General features: G+C 35.8%; 1 protein-coding gene across 25 annotated transcripts in view; it reads right to left on the bottom strand.

Annotated features, from left to right (window-relative positions):
• Positions 1-17,500, bottom strand: part of szt2 (SZT2 subunit of KICSTOR complex) — a 174,630-nt gene that overhangs the window by 144,206 nt on the left and 12,924 nt on the right. For all 25 annotated transcript variants that reach the window (XR_015492872.1, XR_015492873.1, XR_015492874.1 and 22 more), the window contains 11 exon segments: positions 17,176-17,386; positions 15,310-15,480; positions 14,001-14,232; positions 13,774-13,903; positions 10,443-10,588; positions 9,432-9,584; positions 7,421-7,535; positions 6,435-6,640; positions 4,385-4,621; positions 1,278-1,356; positions 3-91 (listed from right to left, as the gene is read on the bottom strand). Coding sequence is in view for 22 of the 25 variants with exons in the window: in XM_087256034.1 (XP_087112160.1) it covers positions 3-91; positions 1,278-1,356; positions 4,385-4,621; positions 6,435-6,640; positions 7,421-7,535; positions 9,432-9,584; positions 10,443-10,588; positions 13,774-13,903; positions 14,001-14,232; positions 15,310-15,480; positions 17,176-17,386 (1,769 nt within the window). In the remaining 3 variants the exon portion in view is untranslated.

Here is a 17,500-nt window from a genome sequence, read left to right as displayed (position 1 = left end):
ACCTGTCCTTGGTAGAAGTGGAATGAGGTGGAAATAAAATATACTGGACTATGCAGGTGTGTTTTTCACCATCCAAATCTGCTGGCAGACTCTGCGCACACAGTTTTGACAAAAGTTAGAGATGCATGGGTAAAAAAAAACAACACTAGATTGTGGGCCCTATCATACACCCGGCAAAATGTGGCGCAAGGTGCTGCACAATAGTCTTTTGCTACTTTAAGCTTGGCGCAAGGGTCATTTTGAGGTGTTGCGCCACGCTGTTTCAACAGCAAATGCATTTGCGCTCATATGTGCGCCCATAGGTGTTCTGGTCTAAAAAAGCAGGCGTATTTTTGCGCGTTGCTATTTTGAGAAACTGTAAATAGTCTGTTCTTAAGACCAGAACAAAGTCGGTCTATTGTCTGGCGCAGAGTGCACCTGGCTTACACACTACACACAAGATGTAGAGCAATACGCAAATATCTTTACATATGAAAAAGATATAATATATTAAGGATATATATATATAATAAGGATATATATAGGATATAAATATAAATGATTAAAATATTACAAAACATATTCATTTCTAGGCAACATGAATTTAAAAACCACTGCCTTCATACTATCTTCATCTCGGGAGGCTTTTTAAGTTCATTCAATTTGCTTCTGTATAATGTTATTATTATTATTAGCAGTATTATTTATTATATCCATATTTATATTTGTTTTATTAAAAACAAGCTTAGATTTGTCCACCTGTCAGGTTTTAGACCATATGGGGCACAGCAGGTGTTTTAGGATATAACTCAGGTTTTTGACCACACTGTTATTATTAATCATTTATTAGTTTGCTGGAAATTAGAACTGAATTTAGAAATAGTTTTGAAACAAATCTTTGCGCTTAATAAACAAAATTAATTATTTATAGGCTAATTGATGTTTGTGCGGTAAGGTTTCCCTATCTACGAGAGCAAAAGCGAAAGTGAACTTACTTTACGTCATGTTAATAGCAATGCGCTTATGGCGCGGCGCATCTGGCTCTTAAAGGGAATGGGAGATGAGACTCTAATTGGTTTATTCTCATAACACACCTATAACTCATTAAGAAAATAAACTCAACCCTTTTAGCCCATGCGCCATGGCGCAAAGCGGATTTTCCCATCCTTAAGTTAGCAAAAATGCATTCTGACACGCCCTGAAAGCGTTTGCACCCTGCAGTTTGCACTCTGCGCATGGACCGTCAAAATAGAGCCCTGTAAATTCTAAATACTAGTAAAGAGTGTGCATGCACTCACCTGCATTGGCAGTTCTGTCACCATGTTGACGATTCCCTCCCCACTAGAGGCAAAGTGAAAGCCTTCAGACAGACGAATACTGTAAACAAATGGCATGAAGAACAGAAGGAAACAGTAAACCAAAGTGATTTAACACAGGCCATTAGCTCTTCAGTTTCAGGACATATTTACACTGCAGGTCTTGAAGTCCAGTTAACATTTTGTGACTGATGTTTTGGAACTCCTTTTAAAAGAGATCAGACTTTTTAAAACCTGTATGCAATAACTGTATTTACACTTTACACAACTATAGCACAATTGTTTACCGTGGTGGCGAGTGGGCGGGGCTGAGAGCCATGGGAACAAAATGAGGCCGGGGCTTGAGTGACAATGAGAAGCACCTGCGCCGCACACTGGCCTCGAGTCCCACAGAGGAGCTCTAGAGCAGGGGTGGCCAACGCTGTTCCTGTAGAGCCCCCTTCCTGCAGATTTCAGTCGCTACCCATATCAAACACACCTGAACCAATTAATTAGGACCTGAATACCACGTGATAATTACAGGCAGGTGTGTTTGATATGGGTTGCAACTGAAATCTGCAGGAAGGGGGCTCTACAGGAACAGCGTTGGCCACCCCTGCTCTAGACTAGTGTTTTATTTTCTCATCAATGATGATTTAAAAGTTTGACGGTTCTCCGCCTCCTTCTTCCCGATGATCAGGCGGCCATCTAACTTTGTTACATTTACAATCTGGGTAGAATTTGATTTAGCCGATTTTCATTGTAAGAGCCTAAAGGCTCCTACACACCGGGACGTTTTTAGTTTGCGTTTCTCGTCAGCGTTTTACGAGACGTTTTTCAGTGTTCAAACCCAAGCGCTTTTCACTGGCGTCAAGCTGAAGAGTATGCTAAATCACTCTTTTGACGTTAGATGGCGCTGCACAACTATAAGCTTCTGACACCCGGTTATAACACAGAAAATGAGGAGGAGAGGAAGTTTGCACATTTGTTTATAAAGTTACTGGTGACTCGAACAAGCATAGATGGTTCAAGCAGCAGCTCCAGCTCTAGCGATGAAGAAATGATTATTGTTCACAGAGCAATAAGCAGCTCCACGTTCATATCGCCTCTGGGCATCTTCTTCAATGTGTGCTCGCATTGACAGTTTTGCGCTTGAGCGCCTCCAAGTGCTGTTTACAGTAACTTCAGCAGCTTCGTGCAGGTGAGCAAAAGTGCCGATCTGAATGGTGGAGAAGGTTTTGACGCCGAGCGTCAAAACAAAAAAATGAGCATGAGGCGTTTTTTTTTTTAATGACGCTTTTGCACCTGGCATTTTGCACGTTGGTGTGCACAATCACATTGACGCCCTTTATTTAGTTAAAAGGCGTTAAACGTCGACAGAAAACGTGAGCAAAAAAACGTCTCGGTGTGCACGGGCCTTTTTGCTGATGCAACTTTTTGAGCAATGTTTCTGGGCAACTTTGGGAAATAATGCCATAAATGGGCAACCAGGTGAGACACGGGGTGACGAATTAGAGCAATGGCTTACAGGTACAATATTGTTGTTGTTGTTGCACGTTCTTAATAGAAAAGTAGCCAATCACCTTCGCTTTTGATTGCGTCAAACATTGCTCAATGTGTGTCATCCGCATAAGCATCTGTTTACCATGGCCATGCAATGTAGATTATGCACAATTTGTTCGAAATAGATGGTTCGCATGATTTTATATTATTTACAGAATTTTTTTATTTAAATTTTTTTTTTCGGTCACACTTTTTTTCCAGTCGCACTTTTTCCCTCTCCGTCCCATATCTCTCCTTGCTAGCTCCTCTTGTCTTCATCTTATTCTATCTCTGAGGCTCTCCGTGTCCTGCTATCCAAATTAATAAGGCATTATGGATTTGATCGACTGGTCTCTGAATGCAATTGACACCATCTTCTTGACGAGAAGTTTGAGCTCGGGAGAGCCCACTTGTCCTGCGGGGACGTTTGCAGCTGGATATGTGATGGACGGGTATGAGAAGTGGCGCGTCCTGTGCCTGGCTGCTCTGTCTCTGGAGGATATTGAAGATATTTACCTATTCGGAACTTTAATAACAGGGTTTCTGCTGATGCGGGGTATCGACGATTGATGAAAGCGGTCAGTGCTGCGCAAAACCCGACCAGTCTGGCCGGCTTGATTGAAACGCAGATGGGTAGGGTCGCTAATGCTCAGACTATGGTCCTACACCGCAAACTGGAAAACATCAGGGTGAAACTAGCGGCTCTGCAAGAACATTTGGCCAGATCGGGAGACAAGTGACGGAGATTAAATATCTGTGAAATTGGCAGACATTGACCCAAAGTTGAAGTACTTTTCTACTATCTTTCTATCTTCTATCTTTCTATCTTTTTGCTATCTTTCGGCTCCCTGTGTTTTCTTTTCTCCTGCCAGACGGCCTTGGCCGGAGAAAAACAACTTCTCCCAGATGGCAAGATAAGGAGACGCTCTGAAATTCCTGCTTCCTGTCAAGGACACCTGTTGGACTCTACAAGCTTACACACACACACACACACACACACACACACACACACACACACATACACAGCTACAGATAGACAATCACTACCGATCCCCTCATCCCACGCCTTTATGTGCTTTCACCCACTGGAGGGGGTATGCGGGTCTGTGACCAGCGCCCCATGGCTGCAGGACCAGATGGCTGCCCGCCCTCATCGGACTATATCCATACCCCCCTGTTCCCCTTCCCTGTGGCAATGTTGAGTCTTGTCTGTGTGTTTATGTGCTGATTGCTGGGCCTTTTTTCTCTCCCTGTTCTCACATTGCCCTAATTCAAGAGAAAGGTGAGAGGGAGTTTTTTTTGCGCCTGCCTCTCCTGAAATGTATCTTACTTCCTTTTTCTGAATGCTACCTCCTGTGACCTGTCTTCCCCTGAAAATTGTGATGTTTGTGTACGGTCGGGGGGTTCAATTTCACTATATGAAAGTGTATGTGACAAATAAAGGCCTGATTTGATTTGATTTGATTCGAAATACAATGGACAAAAAATAAGAATAATATTTAGAACTGGGTCATTTGAGTAAATGAGGCATTATACACCGGTGATTTGCTCTTCAGTTTTAGACTCACTCAGAGAGCATGGAGAGGATACGAGCAACAGCGTAAAGCGATACGGTAGTTCCCGATCCGTTCTGTAAGGCCCAAACCCAGCGCTGATGCAGGAAGTATCGAGAGAGCGACGCCACGGTGGAGGAAGCGGTTCTGCTGGCGGCCACACTGAGAGGGACGCCCATGAGGGACGGCTGAGCAAACGGCTCCATGTTCAGGATGAAAGGGGTGCGGAAATCAGACGGGAGCTTCTCGTACCTGTGACAGGAGATTCAGAAGATTAGAGAGTGTAGTTATGCTTCGCTAAAACCAAAACTTCAATAAAACAAAAAAAACATTGTTAATTGAAAAAAAATCTAATTAAATATTAGAAATAAATGATAAACTATCAATTTAAATGTTGATATTTTTTACTTCAAGCTTTTGTTTTTTTTAGTCTAAATATTTTTTAAAAATGATTTTAAATCTAAATAAAGCGTTTTCTAAACACGCAAAAATATTCAGAAATAATGGGTCAAAATGAAGTGAGTTTTTCTTTAAAACAAGTGAAATAATCTGCTAATGAGGTGAGCAAAATAAACTTATTTCAAAGGGAAAACTAGATTAATTTGCTTGCCTTATTGGCAGATTATTTTGCTTGTTTTAAGGACAAACTCACTTCATTTTGACTTATTATTTCTGAAAACAAAAAATATTATTTTACTAGCCTAGTCTACTAAATGCTTCTTTATTTAATAATATTTAGTTTTTGGACTAGAAACAAGACAAAAACTCCAAGTAAGAAAAGCATTTTATGTAGTGTATGACCATTTTTTAATATGCCCAGTATTTTTTATATCCTTTATAAGGAAACAATGTCATAAAATAATACATTTATGTTAAAATACTAAAACTGAAATGAGTTACGGAAGAGCTAATCAAAGTTAGAGTAAATATTGTTAATTCAACTGCAATAAATCCCAAACACAGCAATAAAAGCGTAAACAAACACTTACAAAAATGTAATTCATGTAAAAAAATAAATCTGGTTTATTTCAATTATTTTAAGGACATTTTACCTGAAGAATAACAACTCTTACTAATTTATAGAAGCATTTTAAGTTTTTTTTATTGGATTTAAATGTCAAGAGATCATTTCTTAAGGCTAAATAGAATTTTATCTTAGAACATTTATTACATTTACACCTCCTAAAGTGAGAGTAAAAAATGAAGACAACTGAAAAGGCTCATTCAAAAATATGAATTACTATAAATACCACAAAATGACTTAAAATTACAGATCAAAGTCTACATGAAAACAAGGTTCACAAACCAAATGTGATCAATATGACACATTTTATTAAACAGCATATGGAGCAAGAAAAAAAATTGGATTTAATGTTAAGTTTATTTAGGACATTTTCATAAAAACAGCTTTTTTTGACAGATCGTTGAAAAACAACAACAAATGAATTGATTCATTTTCTTTTCAGCTTAGTCACCTCATTAATCAGGGGTCGCCACAGCGGAATGAACCGCCAAATTATCCAGCATATGTTTTATGCAGCTGATTCCCTTCCAGCTGCAACCCAACACTGGGAAACACCCACACACTCTATGGCCAATTTAGCTTATTCAATTCACCAATAGTGCATGTGTTTGGACTGTGGGGGACACCAGAGCACCCGGAAGAAACCCACGAACACTGGGAGAACATGCAAACTCCACACAGAAATACCAACTGACCCAGCAGGGACTCGAACCAGCGACCTTCTTGCTGTGAGGCGATCATGCCACCCACTGTGCCATCGTGACGCCACAAAAAACAAATTTGATTTCAAATTTAATTCAAGCATTTTCAAGGACCTGTTTGTTTTTGAGTGCTTTCCAGTCTGAAACTCAAGTATTTTCAAGAAGTGTGTGAACACTGCTTAGAGATAAACTATAAGAATAAAAGGTTTCAGAAATGTTTCCTTCATACCAACATGTTCATAATAAGATTCATTTTATCTTCACATTGTCTGCTGTCACCCCTTCTGTACATGCTCAAAAATGAATCACCACAGTCATCTTTTAGGTTTCCGTCACTGACCTGATGAGCAGTTTTTCCAGAGGTTTGTTGAGCACCACCACACACCGCCGATCAGACAGTGCTGGTTTTGGAGCAGGCAGAGGTGGGGATTTAGAGGGCGATGAATGCCCCAGAATTTTCCGTTTGGTTTTCGGCGTCGCCTCTTTATTCTGGACCCGATGAGGAAACCGCAGCCGAAGGATCTGCTCTCGAAGTTCATCCACAATCTACACACAAGAAACACAAACACTGTATATATATCTAAATGATCAATGTATCACAACAGCAAAATGGTTTTCAATAAATTGGCCAGATTTTAACAAGGAAACCAGCATGTGGATGAGCATCCCTGAAAACAAGCTAAGTGGGCATTCTGGTTTTATCGTCCGAGAATCTGAAACAGTTTGGTATGGAAGCTGAAATACTGTTTGTCTGAGCAGTAAAGCCATGTTAAGATGTAACTTTACTCAAGAGTTTTTTTTTCTTAATTTGTCTTGATGTTTTAAGGTTGATAAAACTATTTGTTTCATATTTTTAAGGCTTAAAAAGTATGAAACACATATTGGCTAAAACTTTTTTTTAATATATTGCATATTCAAAAAGCTGCACAATATATCACAAAATGATCATTATAATAGCAGATGTGTAATAAATTACATTAAATTTATGCATTGGACGTTTATCTAAATGTGACCACTCAGATGGGGCCTTAATATCTTTATATAATATAAATATCTTTGATCTCTTTATTTTAATATTATTACATAGATGATTGATTTTAAAACAGAGCTAATATAAAGTATAAATATAATTTTTCTAGGCTAATGTTATTTGGTAAGAGTAATACCATTATCTCAATACTCAACAACAATATTACACATTGCAGCTTTTTCCAGCATCATGCAGCCCTGACATTGAATATCACATTATTTAGCATGCTATCATATAATGCTATTGTCTTCATTATTGCACAGCCCACAATGCTGCTCATTTAATGTTCACCTCACCTTGTTCCTGGTGTGAGCCAGAGTCCCTATCGGGAAGCCCAATCGCAGCACCATACAGGGAGTTTTAGAGATCAGACGCACCAGATAGAAGGAGACCGGCGGCAGCTCAGAGACACTGTGGGTAAAACGCATGTTCAAACACTGATTAACTGATCTGTGATGAATCTGGCAAATTACCTGTGCATGTCAGGGTCATCATTTAACTAAATCTTAAAAATCCAATCCCACCAAGACGCATTTTCTTTTTACATGCAGTCATGAGAAAAAGTTAGGACATACTATGAAATTTTACATATGACAATATTATATGCCAAATGATCTTTGAAAGGTCCTAAAATTTGGAAAACAAATAAATATATATATATATATATATCATATATTTATGTATATATATACACACACACACAGTTGAAGTCAGAATCATTAGCCCCCCTGAATTATTAGTGCGTCTGTTTATTTTTTTCACCAATTTCTGTTTAATGGAGAGAAGATTGTTTTAGCACATTTCTAAGCATAATAGTTTTAAAAATGTATTTCTAATAACTGATTTATTTTATCTGTGACATGATGACAGTAAATAATATTTGACTAGATATTTTTCAAGACACTAGTATTCAGCTTAAAGTGACATTTAAAGGCTTAACTAGGTTAATTAGGTTAACTGGGCAGGTTAGGGTAATTAGGCTAGTTATTGTATAACGATGGTTTGTTCTGTAGATTATCGAAAAAAAAATTAGCCTAAAGGGTCTAATAATTTTGTCCTAAAAATGGTTTTTAAAAAATTAATAACAGCTTTTATTCTAGCCAAAATAAATCAAATAAGACTTTCTCCAGAAGAAAAAATATTATCAGACATACTGTGAACATTTCCTTGCTCTGTTAAAAATCATTTGGGAGATATTTTAAAACATAAAATAAAATCAAAAGGGGGCTAATAATTCTGACTTCAACTGTATATATATATATATATATATATATATATATATATATATATATATATATATATATATATATATACATATACATATATATATATATATATATATATATATATATATATACATATATATATATATATATATATATATATATATATATATATATACATATATATCTTTAAATGCAGGTTTTATATAACAAATATTAAGTAACCTGTATTTTTTTTGTTGTGATATAGAAGACCATGTATAGTAAAAATAGAATAGAATACCATGAACAGAACTGTATACATACATTTATATAACATTACATATATATAACATTAAAAAAGACAGTCAAATGATTTTTTTTAAATGACTCATCAATGACTCATAAACAAATCATTTGAATGAGTGATTCAGTGAATGATTTTGGGAGTCAGGGTCTAGACAAGACAACCACGTACTAGTGGTTTTATAGTGACATATTTACAGCAGGTCTAAACCAGCACAATTTTGGTTTAATTTTCTGTATACAAACCAATTCTCAAAAATACTGGGATAATATATACACACACATATATATATATATATATATATATATATATATATATATATATATATATATATATATATATATATATATATATATATATATATATATATATATATATATATATATATATATATATATGTATATACACACATATATTAGGGCTGCCACGATGCTGGAATTTGATACCAATCAAATATTACAAAAATGTCCATTTCCTGCTAATATTCGAGTTGCTGCTGTTTAAAAACGTGCTCAGCAGCGCTCGAATATGACTTGCGATTGGCCATGAAGGTCATCAGTTCACCGAACTTACCACTGTTTACTGAGTGTAACCACATATATATACATATATATATTTGTCAATGTTGCACACATTTTTGTGCTTTAACAATCCTAATGATTTTTAAAACAATTTACTTATAGTTTTATTCCTTGAAGTAAATGGGCTCTAAATAAATAAAAATGTTGCCTGTTTTTCCACCTAAAAGAAATATAACTGAAAATAAATTATAATCATCCTAAAGCAGCCTACACGCACCTGTAAATGAGTTTGACGTATGAATATCCCTCCACCAGGACGAAACTGCTCCAGTCTTTGAGCAGTGATGTGAGTGCAGAGTGAGAGATCCGGCACTGCACGGTACTGAATCGACCATTACTTCCTGCGTTGTGCACATGCTTCGGGACCGGCCTGAAAAGATAGACAGAAAGCAGAAAAACAGGTCACAGTCAGCAGGATTCAATTAATACTGGCTTTTTACAATAGATGAAGACACGAGGCTCTGTTACAGTTCATTGTTTATGCCCTCCTTTCCTAATTTGTCTCCATCATGTACATTCATAAAACACATCAGAATCAGAAAACATTATTGCCAGGTATGTTCACACATACGAGGAATTTGTTTTTGTGACAAAGCTTCTACAAAGCTTCTACAATGCAGCAGAATTGCAGATATGGCACAAAATAACAGATAATAAATATATTTTCAAAATAAAGGTAAGTAGTGAATACAAATATACAAATTGACAAGTGTATGTACAGCAGGGTTGGGTCATTGTCCATCGCCGATGGCTGACAGACATCATGATGCTGAGCCGGCATCGCAATCCTTCGCATCGTAGCAACAACCAGCAGCTCAAAGAGGCAGTGTGCTGGGTGTGAGGGGTCCAGTGCTCACTCTGGATAAGTTTAGTTATTGGAATGTTTGCAAATGCGTTATATATAAATGCACATTACAGTACATTTACTCAGATGTACATTAATTACATTACACCAGCGTCTAATACAAAACATTCTGTCTAAAACTGGAACATCTTAAACCCCTGACTTTTAGAAGATGATTTATTATTTACCTTTTTTTTCCTTCACGTAAAACCAAAAACCAAAACTGAACCCAAAAAAACTTTGATATATTTTTTTCATTGTATTAATGATTTATAATAATAGTGAAGTTTGTGAGTGTTTGTCTAAAAGTGTCTCTGTCTTTTCATGGTAACTCAAGTTTAAGTTTCCCAGAATACACCACCAATCCAGGCTGTGTTCACTCACATGTCATGCTCCAGAATGATAGTGATGCGGTGCATGTGCAGCCAGCGCTGCCAGAAGTTGGCATCCATGGACAGGACAGGCTTCCAGTACGAGGCAAACTGTGATTGGCTGAAGTCTTTGGAGCCGTTGTGCTGGAGAGAGAGGACCTGAGGCAAAGCAGAATATCACTGTATAATCGCAATATAAGCATGCACAACTGGCTGTTTTGAGGTTGCAGGTAATCGATGAAAAATACAGTAAAAACAGTATTACTGTAAAATGCGGCCCCTTTTTATTTTTACAAACCCAATTATACAAACCCAAAGTAAAGAATAATATTAAAAAGAAGAATTTAACTAACAGTATATGATGGATTATTAATAACGTGATAACTATAATATACTTATGCTGGTAATAATAATAAAAAATAAAATAAAATAAATAAATAATAATAATAAAACAACAACAGCTGTAACAATAATCTGAGGAGGTGGAAGTTGTATGATCAACATTGAGGTATATAGTGTTTGTCAGTTGCTTTGTGATGCATTAAAAGAAAGTGTGACGTGTAGCATGGATCAGTCCAGTGCAATGCCCAGGCTGCCATGACCGAGTCACACTTACCCTGTGAATGTATTATATGCAAGTAGGAGTTTTTTTTCTTTCCATTCTTTCTATAGTTTTTCCTCCTTTTTCCTTCCTTTTTTCCATACTTGTTATTTTTAAATCCGTTGTTGGACTGGTCAGAGGAAAAACTTGTATAAAAATATATAATAATAATAATAATAATAATAATAATAATAATAATAATAATAATAATAATAATATAATAATAATAATAATAATAATAATAATAATAATAAAAATAATGATAACAAAAATAAAAAACTATTTTATATATATATATATATATATATATATATATATATATATATATATATATATATATATATATATATATATATATAATTTTTTGTATGATAAATAATAATAATTTAAAAAATGAATAAATAAATTTGAAAGAGACAGAAGAGGAGAACGAATAGGATAAAAGGAGAGGTAAAGAAGTATGTAAAGTCTGAATTATAATATAATATAATATAATATAATATAATATAATATAATATAATATTATATATATATATATATATATATATATATATATATATATATATATATATATATATATATATATATATATATATATATATATATATATATATATATATGGGAAAGTTTCAATAAAATTTATACTAAACAGTTTTTTTTTTTCCCATTTCCCTATTAATTCATTTATTTTAAATTTGATTTAATTTCAGAGACTTTTTTTTCTTCTTCATTTCCTTTTCTTCTAACCTCTACCCCCCCCCCCCCCCTCCCCCCTCCCCTCATGTTTATGTACTGATGAAGGTGTTGTTTGGGAATGGCTTCAGGCAAACAGGATCTTCAATGGAGATGTATTCTGTTAATAAGTTTTTCCAGGATGAGATGTGAAAACTATCCTCATGAACTGAAAATCAAGAAATACCATTAACATCTCATCCTGGAAAAACTTGTTAGCCCCAACTTCAGACACGCCTTCAGTCAAGCGTTGACGCTGACGCCCCGTGTGAATGGGCCGTTATATTTGCCGGGGCGTGCAAGAAGTTTTGTGCACGAGCAGAGGAAATCGGCGCGCAAGCAAAGAGATCGCATGCTGTAGGCTATTACTTAAATGCGATCTCGACTTCTAATACTGCGCTCACAACATTTGTCATTGAAATAACGCCACAGGTAGTTGGTAGATCTGAGTATTAAAAAAAGGCCTGCAGCCACAGCTGGAAAACATCCAAGAGGAAACACTTACACAGTGTGAGCAGGGTTTTACTGAGATAATATGCACGCTAGGAATTCTCTGCATTTTTATTTGTTATTGTATATCTTGTAGTGCTTTGAGTTTAAGAAAAGCGCATCATAAACAAAATGTATTAATATTATCAATATAACAGCATTTATTTAAAATATAAATATGTTTTTTTACATTATAAACTTCCTTACTGTTCAGGGCTCAAAATTGCGACCATTTTGGTAGCATAAGCGCCAGCAATTTTACCTATGCGACCTCAAAATATATTTGGGAGCATGTGTGCGAGTGCATGAAATTGTTGTGTGCGACCAGTTTTTACTGCAAAATGTTCAGCACATGGGCGGATTCGGGAGACATTCACGCAGAATGCATCTCTGCACTTGAAACAGGAAACGCAGCGCTCAGGAATGGTTTAAAACAGCTTGTCAACTTGCTGCAGTAAACAAAGCCAAGTCCGTAATGCTTGCCCCGCCTTCGCACTCTTCTCATTGGCCCACTGCTCTAGCACTGAAATATCAGCTGTCAATCACTCAGTCAATGCCTTCTGGCTTGGGATGACAGAGAGAGCTACTACCGCGAAAAACTGATTGAAGATAACACTGACAGATTTAGTTTAAGAAACCATTGCATCTAAAGTTACAAATAATGACACATCTTACTAGTGATCATGTGCTGAATGTTAATCCACCATCTACACTTTTGGAAGAGTGGATAAAAGACTTCCCGGACTTTTCATAGCGGACTTGAAGCCAATGGATGGAGCTTTCAGGTAACTGTTTGCCACATCTAGCACGAGAGCTTCTGTTTAATCCTTCATATAATCGCCAGATGCTGTCCGCCGTGCAAGTGGCAGCTATATGTCAAATTTAACACCACATACACCATCGCAAACAAGCTTACACGGAGTAAACTAATATCGCTACTCATGAAAAGGCCGATATTGCTATTAACATGACGTATGCATATAATAAGGTGCAGTATGTCAAAAACATCAGTGCAATATTAGACAGCACCCGTGAGAACAGCACAGTTATACCGTTAACAGATTCATTCATGTCAAGCAGTGCGTGCAGGGCCGGTGAGCAGTCTGTGTACCTTTTGGTCACTCAGTTATGTTATAAAATGTATTTTCTTGTGATAACGGAATTTCGTTGAGACATATTTTCCTCACGCATGCATATATATATTTTTTTTTTGCTTGTTAGTTTGATTAGTGTTGATTTCAAATGCAATAAATATGTTTGTATAAAACTTGTAGTAACGGTGCTTATAATTGCGACTAAATTTAGGCGCATCGGCCAAAATTTAGTCGCAATTATAAGCACCGTTACTACAAGTTTTATACAAACATATTTATTGCATTTGAAATCAAGTTAGGAGCACCGGTGCTACCAAGCAAAAAGGTTCATTTCGAGCCCTGCTGTTGCTTTTGATCAATGAAATGCATGCATGCTAAAAAAAACAAATCTGTAGCTTCCCTCAGGAAAAACATTTGTGAACACTCACCGGTGTGGTGGATCCAGGTGGGATGTAAAATAGAGGAACACCGTTTTTCGTGCTTTCAGGGATAGTGTAATGCTCTGATATGGAATTAAAGGACTGCAGATGAACCAACATCTGATCGGTCTGATTTATGCTGTTGGGGACAAAACCAAGGTATGGCTTTACTTCATGGCTGTCAACTAAAACAGACAACAAAGCATGGGTAATCTTCAAGAAAGTTTGTAGCTGACCTCTGCAGAGTGTTCCAGAAGCGGCGGATCACAGACGTCCGGTAGGGGCTGGTGATAGGTTTCCTCATGGTGCAGCTGATGTCGTGAAGTATGTCATAGCTGCCCTCCATTGTTACCTCAACCCATGTTGTGCGTTTGGTTGGCTCAAGGGGCCAAGATGCTATAGCAAGGTATTCAATGCGCATGTTATGCTTCCAGAGGAGAACTAGCTTCACCTCCAGCTGACTTCCTCCTGATCAACAAAAAAAGATGATTTTCAGGCATTTGATAAATCTGATAATCTGTATTTAAAAACAACAACAAATTTAAAGAGTCACTCATATGAAGGACGATAGCTATAAATATAACGGTAACTGTATTTGTGTACATATCAGCAAATGATAATCTTTTTATTTGCAGTTCATGCTTTTCTTTTTGCATATGTTTCTAGCATATCTGACCAGTGAATCCAGCTTGTGTAATCAAGCTAATCTATATATATGTGTGTGTGTGTGTGTGTGTGTGTGTGTGTGTGTGTGTGTGTGTGTGTGTGTGTGTGTGTGTGTGTGTGTGTGTGTGTGTGTGTGTATAAACACTATTTTCCATTCATATTTTAGAAAAATTTTGCAGCATTTGCATGTCATTTACTGCATAGAATTCATTCAAATAGCAGTAAAATAACATTGATTACAAGTTGATTTATTTTTTTAAAAAGCACCTAAATAGTTTTGTAATTTTTGTCTTTTTTTTCAGTTGAATGAAAGACTATTTTCCATTCATAAATTCTATTATTGAAGATTTCTTAAAAACAGTGTATAAATCTTGTCTCATCTCGTTCTCGTGGAGTAAACGTCTCGTCACACCACAACCAAATATCAAAAGCATTTTCTAGACAAGCAGAACATATTGTCTTGTTTTAACAAATAATGCCCAAATCAAGTGAGTTTTTTTCCTAAAACAAGTTAAACAAATCTGCCAAAGGGGTGAGCAAAATAATCGTTCATCAAAAAGAAAAACAAGATTATTTTGCTTGTTTTAAGGAAAAACTCACTTAACTTTGGGATATTATTTCTGAAAACAAGACAATAGTTTTTGCTTGACTAGACAACGTTTCTTGATTTAAGAATCTTTAGATATTTGGTCTAGAAACAAGACAAAATTTCTAAGAAAAGCATTTTCTGCAGTATATAACTATGGCTTGTTGAGGCTCGTTTACATTTATTTTTAATTAGTAAGCAGCTCGATGGTCATGCAAAACACCATAATTAGTCCACACATAACAAAAAATCTAGACTTGAACTCAATAGCAAACAATGTGACATGAACACACCTTTAGTGATGTTGAGCTCTCGTATGCTGTATCCCTCTCTCAGTCTGATGGACAGAACGCTGATCAAATCTGCATGCACTTCCTTCTCTGTGTGTTTCTTCCTGCGCATTACTAAGGCGGGGTTTCCACTGGCTGACACCAGGTGTTCATTAAAGAGCCTGTGCTGAGAGACTACAAACACACGCATGACACAGATTAGTGTTTTTCACTTCTCATTATACCAGGAATGTCCGAACTCGATCCTAAAGGGCCGGTGTCCGGCATATTTTAGGTATAACCCCAATTAAACACGCCTGAACCAGCTAATCAAGCTCTTTCTAGGTATATAAGGAACTTCCAGGCAGGTGTGCTGAAGAAAGTTGGAGCTAAACTATGCAGGACACCAAGCCCTCCAGGACCGAGTTTGGACACCCCTGCATTATGCTATGCCATAGTGCAGAGTTGTTGCTAGAAGGGATACAGCTGTAGTTGAAAGTTTAACATTTACACCTTACCCTAAACCCAATCCACGCAGTAATGTAAAAACAGTATTTATAACGAGAATTATTTATTTAACTCCTCATTAAATTGTATTTTATTAACATTTAGCTCTACCCAACCCTAAACCTACCCCTTACAGTAATATAAAAACAGTAATTATAATGAAATTATTTATTAAATTACCCATTAAATTGTATTTTATTAATGTCTACCCCCACCTCAACTCTCAACTCAACCTTCAAAGTAATGTAAAACAGTCATTATAATGAAAATATTTATATTACTTATTAAATTACCCATTAAATTGTATTTTATTAACGTTTAGCTCTACCCAACCTTAAACCTACCACTTACAGTAATATAAAAACAGTCATTATAATGAAATAGTTTATATTATTTATCAAATTACCCATAAAATTGTATTTTCTTAATGTCTACCTCTACCCAACTTTAAACCTACCCCTTACAGTTATATAAAAACAGTAATAATAATCAAATTATTTATATTACTTATTAAATTACCCATTAAATAGTATTTTATTAACGGGTAGCTCTACCCAACAATAAACCTACCCTTACAGTAATATAAAAACAGTCATTATAATGAAATAGTTTATATTATTTATCAAATTACCCATGAAATTATATTTTCTTAATGTCTACCTCTACCCAACTTTAAACCTACCCCTTACAGTAATATAAAAACAGTAATTATAATCAAATTATTTATATTACTTATTAAATTACCCATTAAATTGTATTTTATTAATGTCCACCCTTACCCTAACCCTTAATTCAACCTTCAAAGTAATGTAACAGTAATCATAATGAAATTACTTATATTATTTATTAAATTACCCATAAAATTATATTTTATTAATGTCTACCCCCACCTCAACTCTCAACTAAACCTTCAAAGTAATTTAAAACAGTAATTATAATGAAATTATTTATATTATTTATTAAATTACCCATTAAATTGTATTTTATTAACGTCCACCCTTACCCTAACCCTAAATTCAATCTACAAAGTAATCTAAAACTGTAATTAAAATGAAATTATTAAGATTATTTATTAAATTACCCATAAAATTATATTTTATTAATGTCTACCCCCACCTCAACTCTAAACCCAACCTTCAAAGTAATGTAAAACGGTAATTATAATGAGAATTATTTATTAATTACATTACCCATTAGATTATATTTTATTAACCTCTCTCCTTACCCCAAACCAACACAGTGTCATAAAAATGATGCTATACTGATGCAAGTATCCACAGCTGAATCCCATCTACACTTTATCAAACACCGTATAAGATAAACAGAGGAGAGTTGAGAAAAAAATGTGTTTTTGTGATCAGAATGGATGTGATGTGATCTTACAGCAGTAGTACTCTGGGTTCATGGACTCTCCGGTTTTTAGGAAGGAGTATGTGAGGAAGGCGCGATGGTAAGCGTTCATCTCGTCGCCTGTACAGTGCGACTCTGGACACATGGACAGATATGAGCCGAAGGTCGCCATTGAGATGAACTTCATCAGCTCCACGTTGGGGATGTAGCCAAAACTGCAGTCATAAGAGTAGGCACCCCCGACCTGAACCAAACACATTCATAAAAAACATAGTGCTATGCTTAGGGGTGTGTGATGTTGACTAAAATAAGACAGCTGAAGTCAAAAATATTCGCCCTCCTGTGAATTATAATTATT

The sequence above is a fragment of the Danio rerio genome, chromosome 6 (assembly GCF_052040795.2).
Source record: "Danio rerio strain M-AB ecotype USA chromosome 6, GRCz13ab, whole genome shotgun sequence".
NCBI classification, from domain to species: domain Eukaryota; kingdom Metazoa; phylum Chordata; class Actinopteri; order Cypriniformes; family Danionidae; genus Danio; species Danio rerio.
The sequence above is the reverse complement of the archived record's forward strand: the minus strand, read 5'-3'. Positions and strand labels throughout refer to the sequence as shown.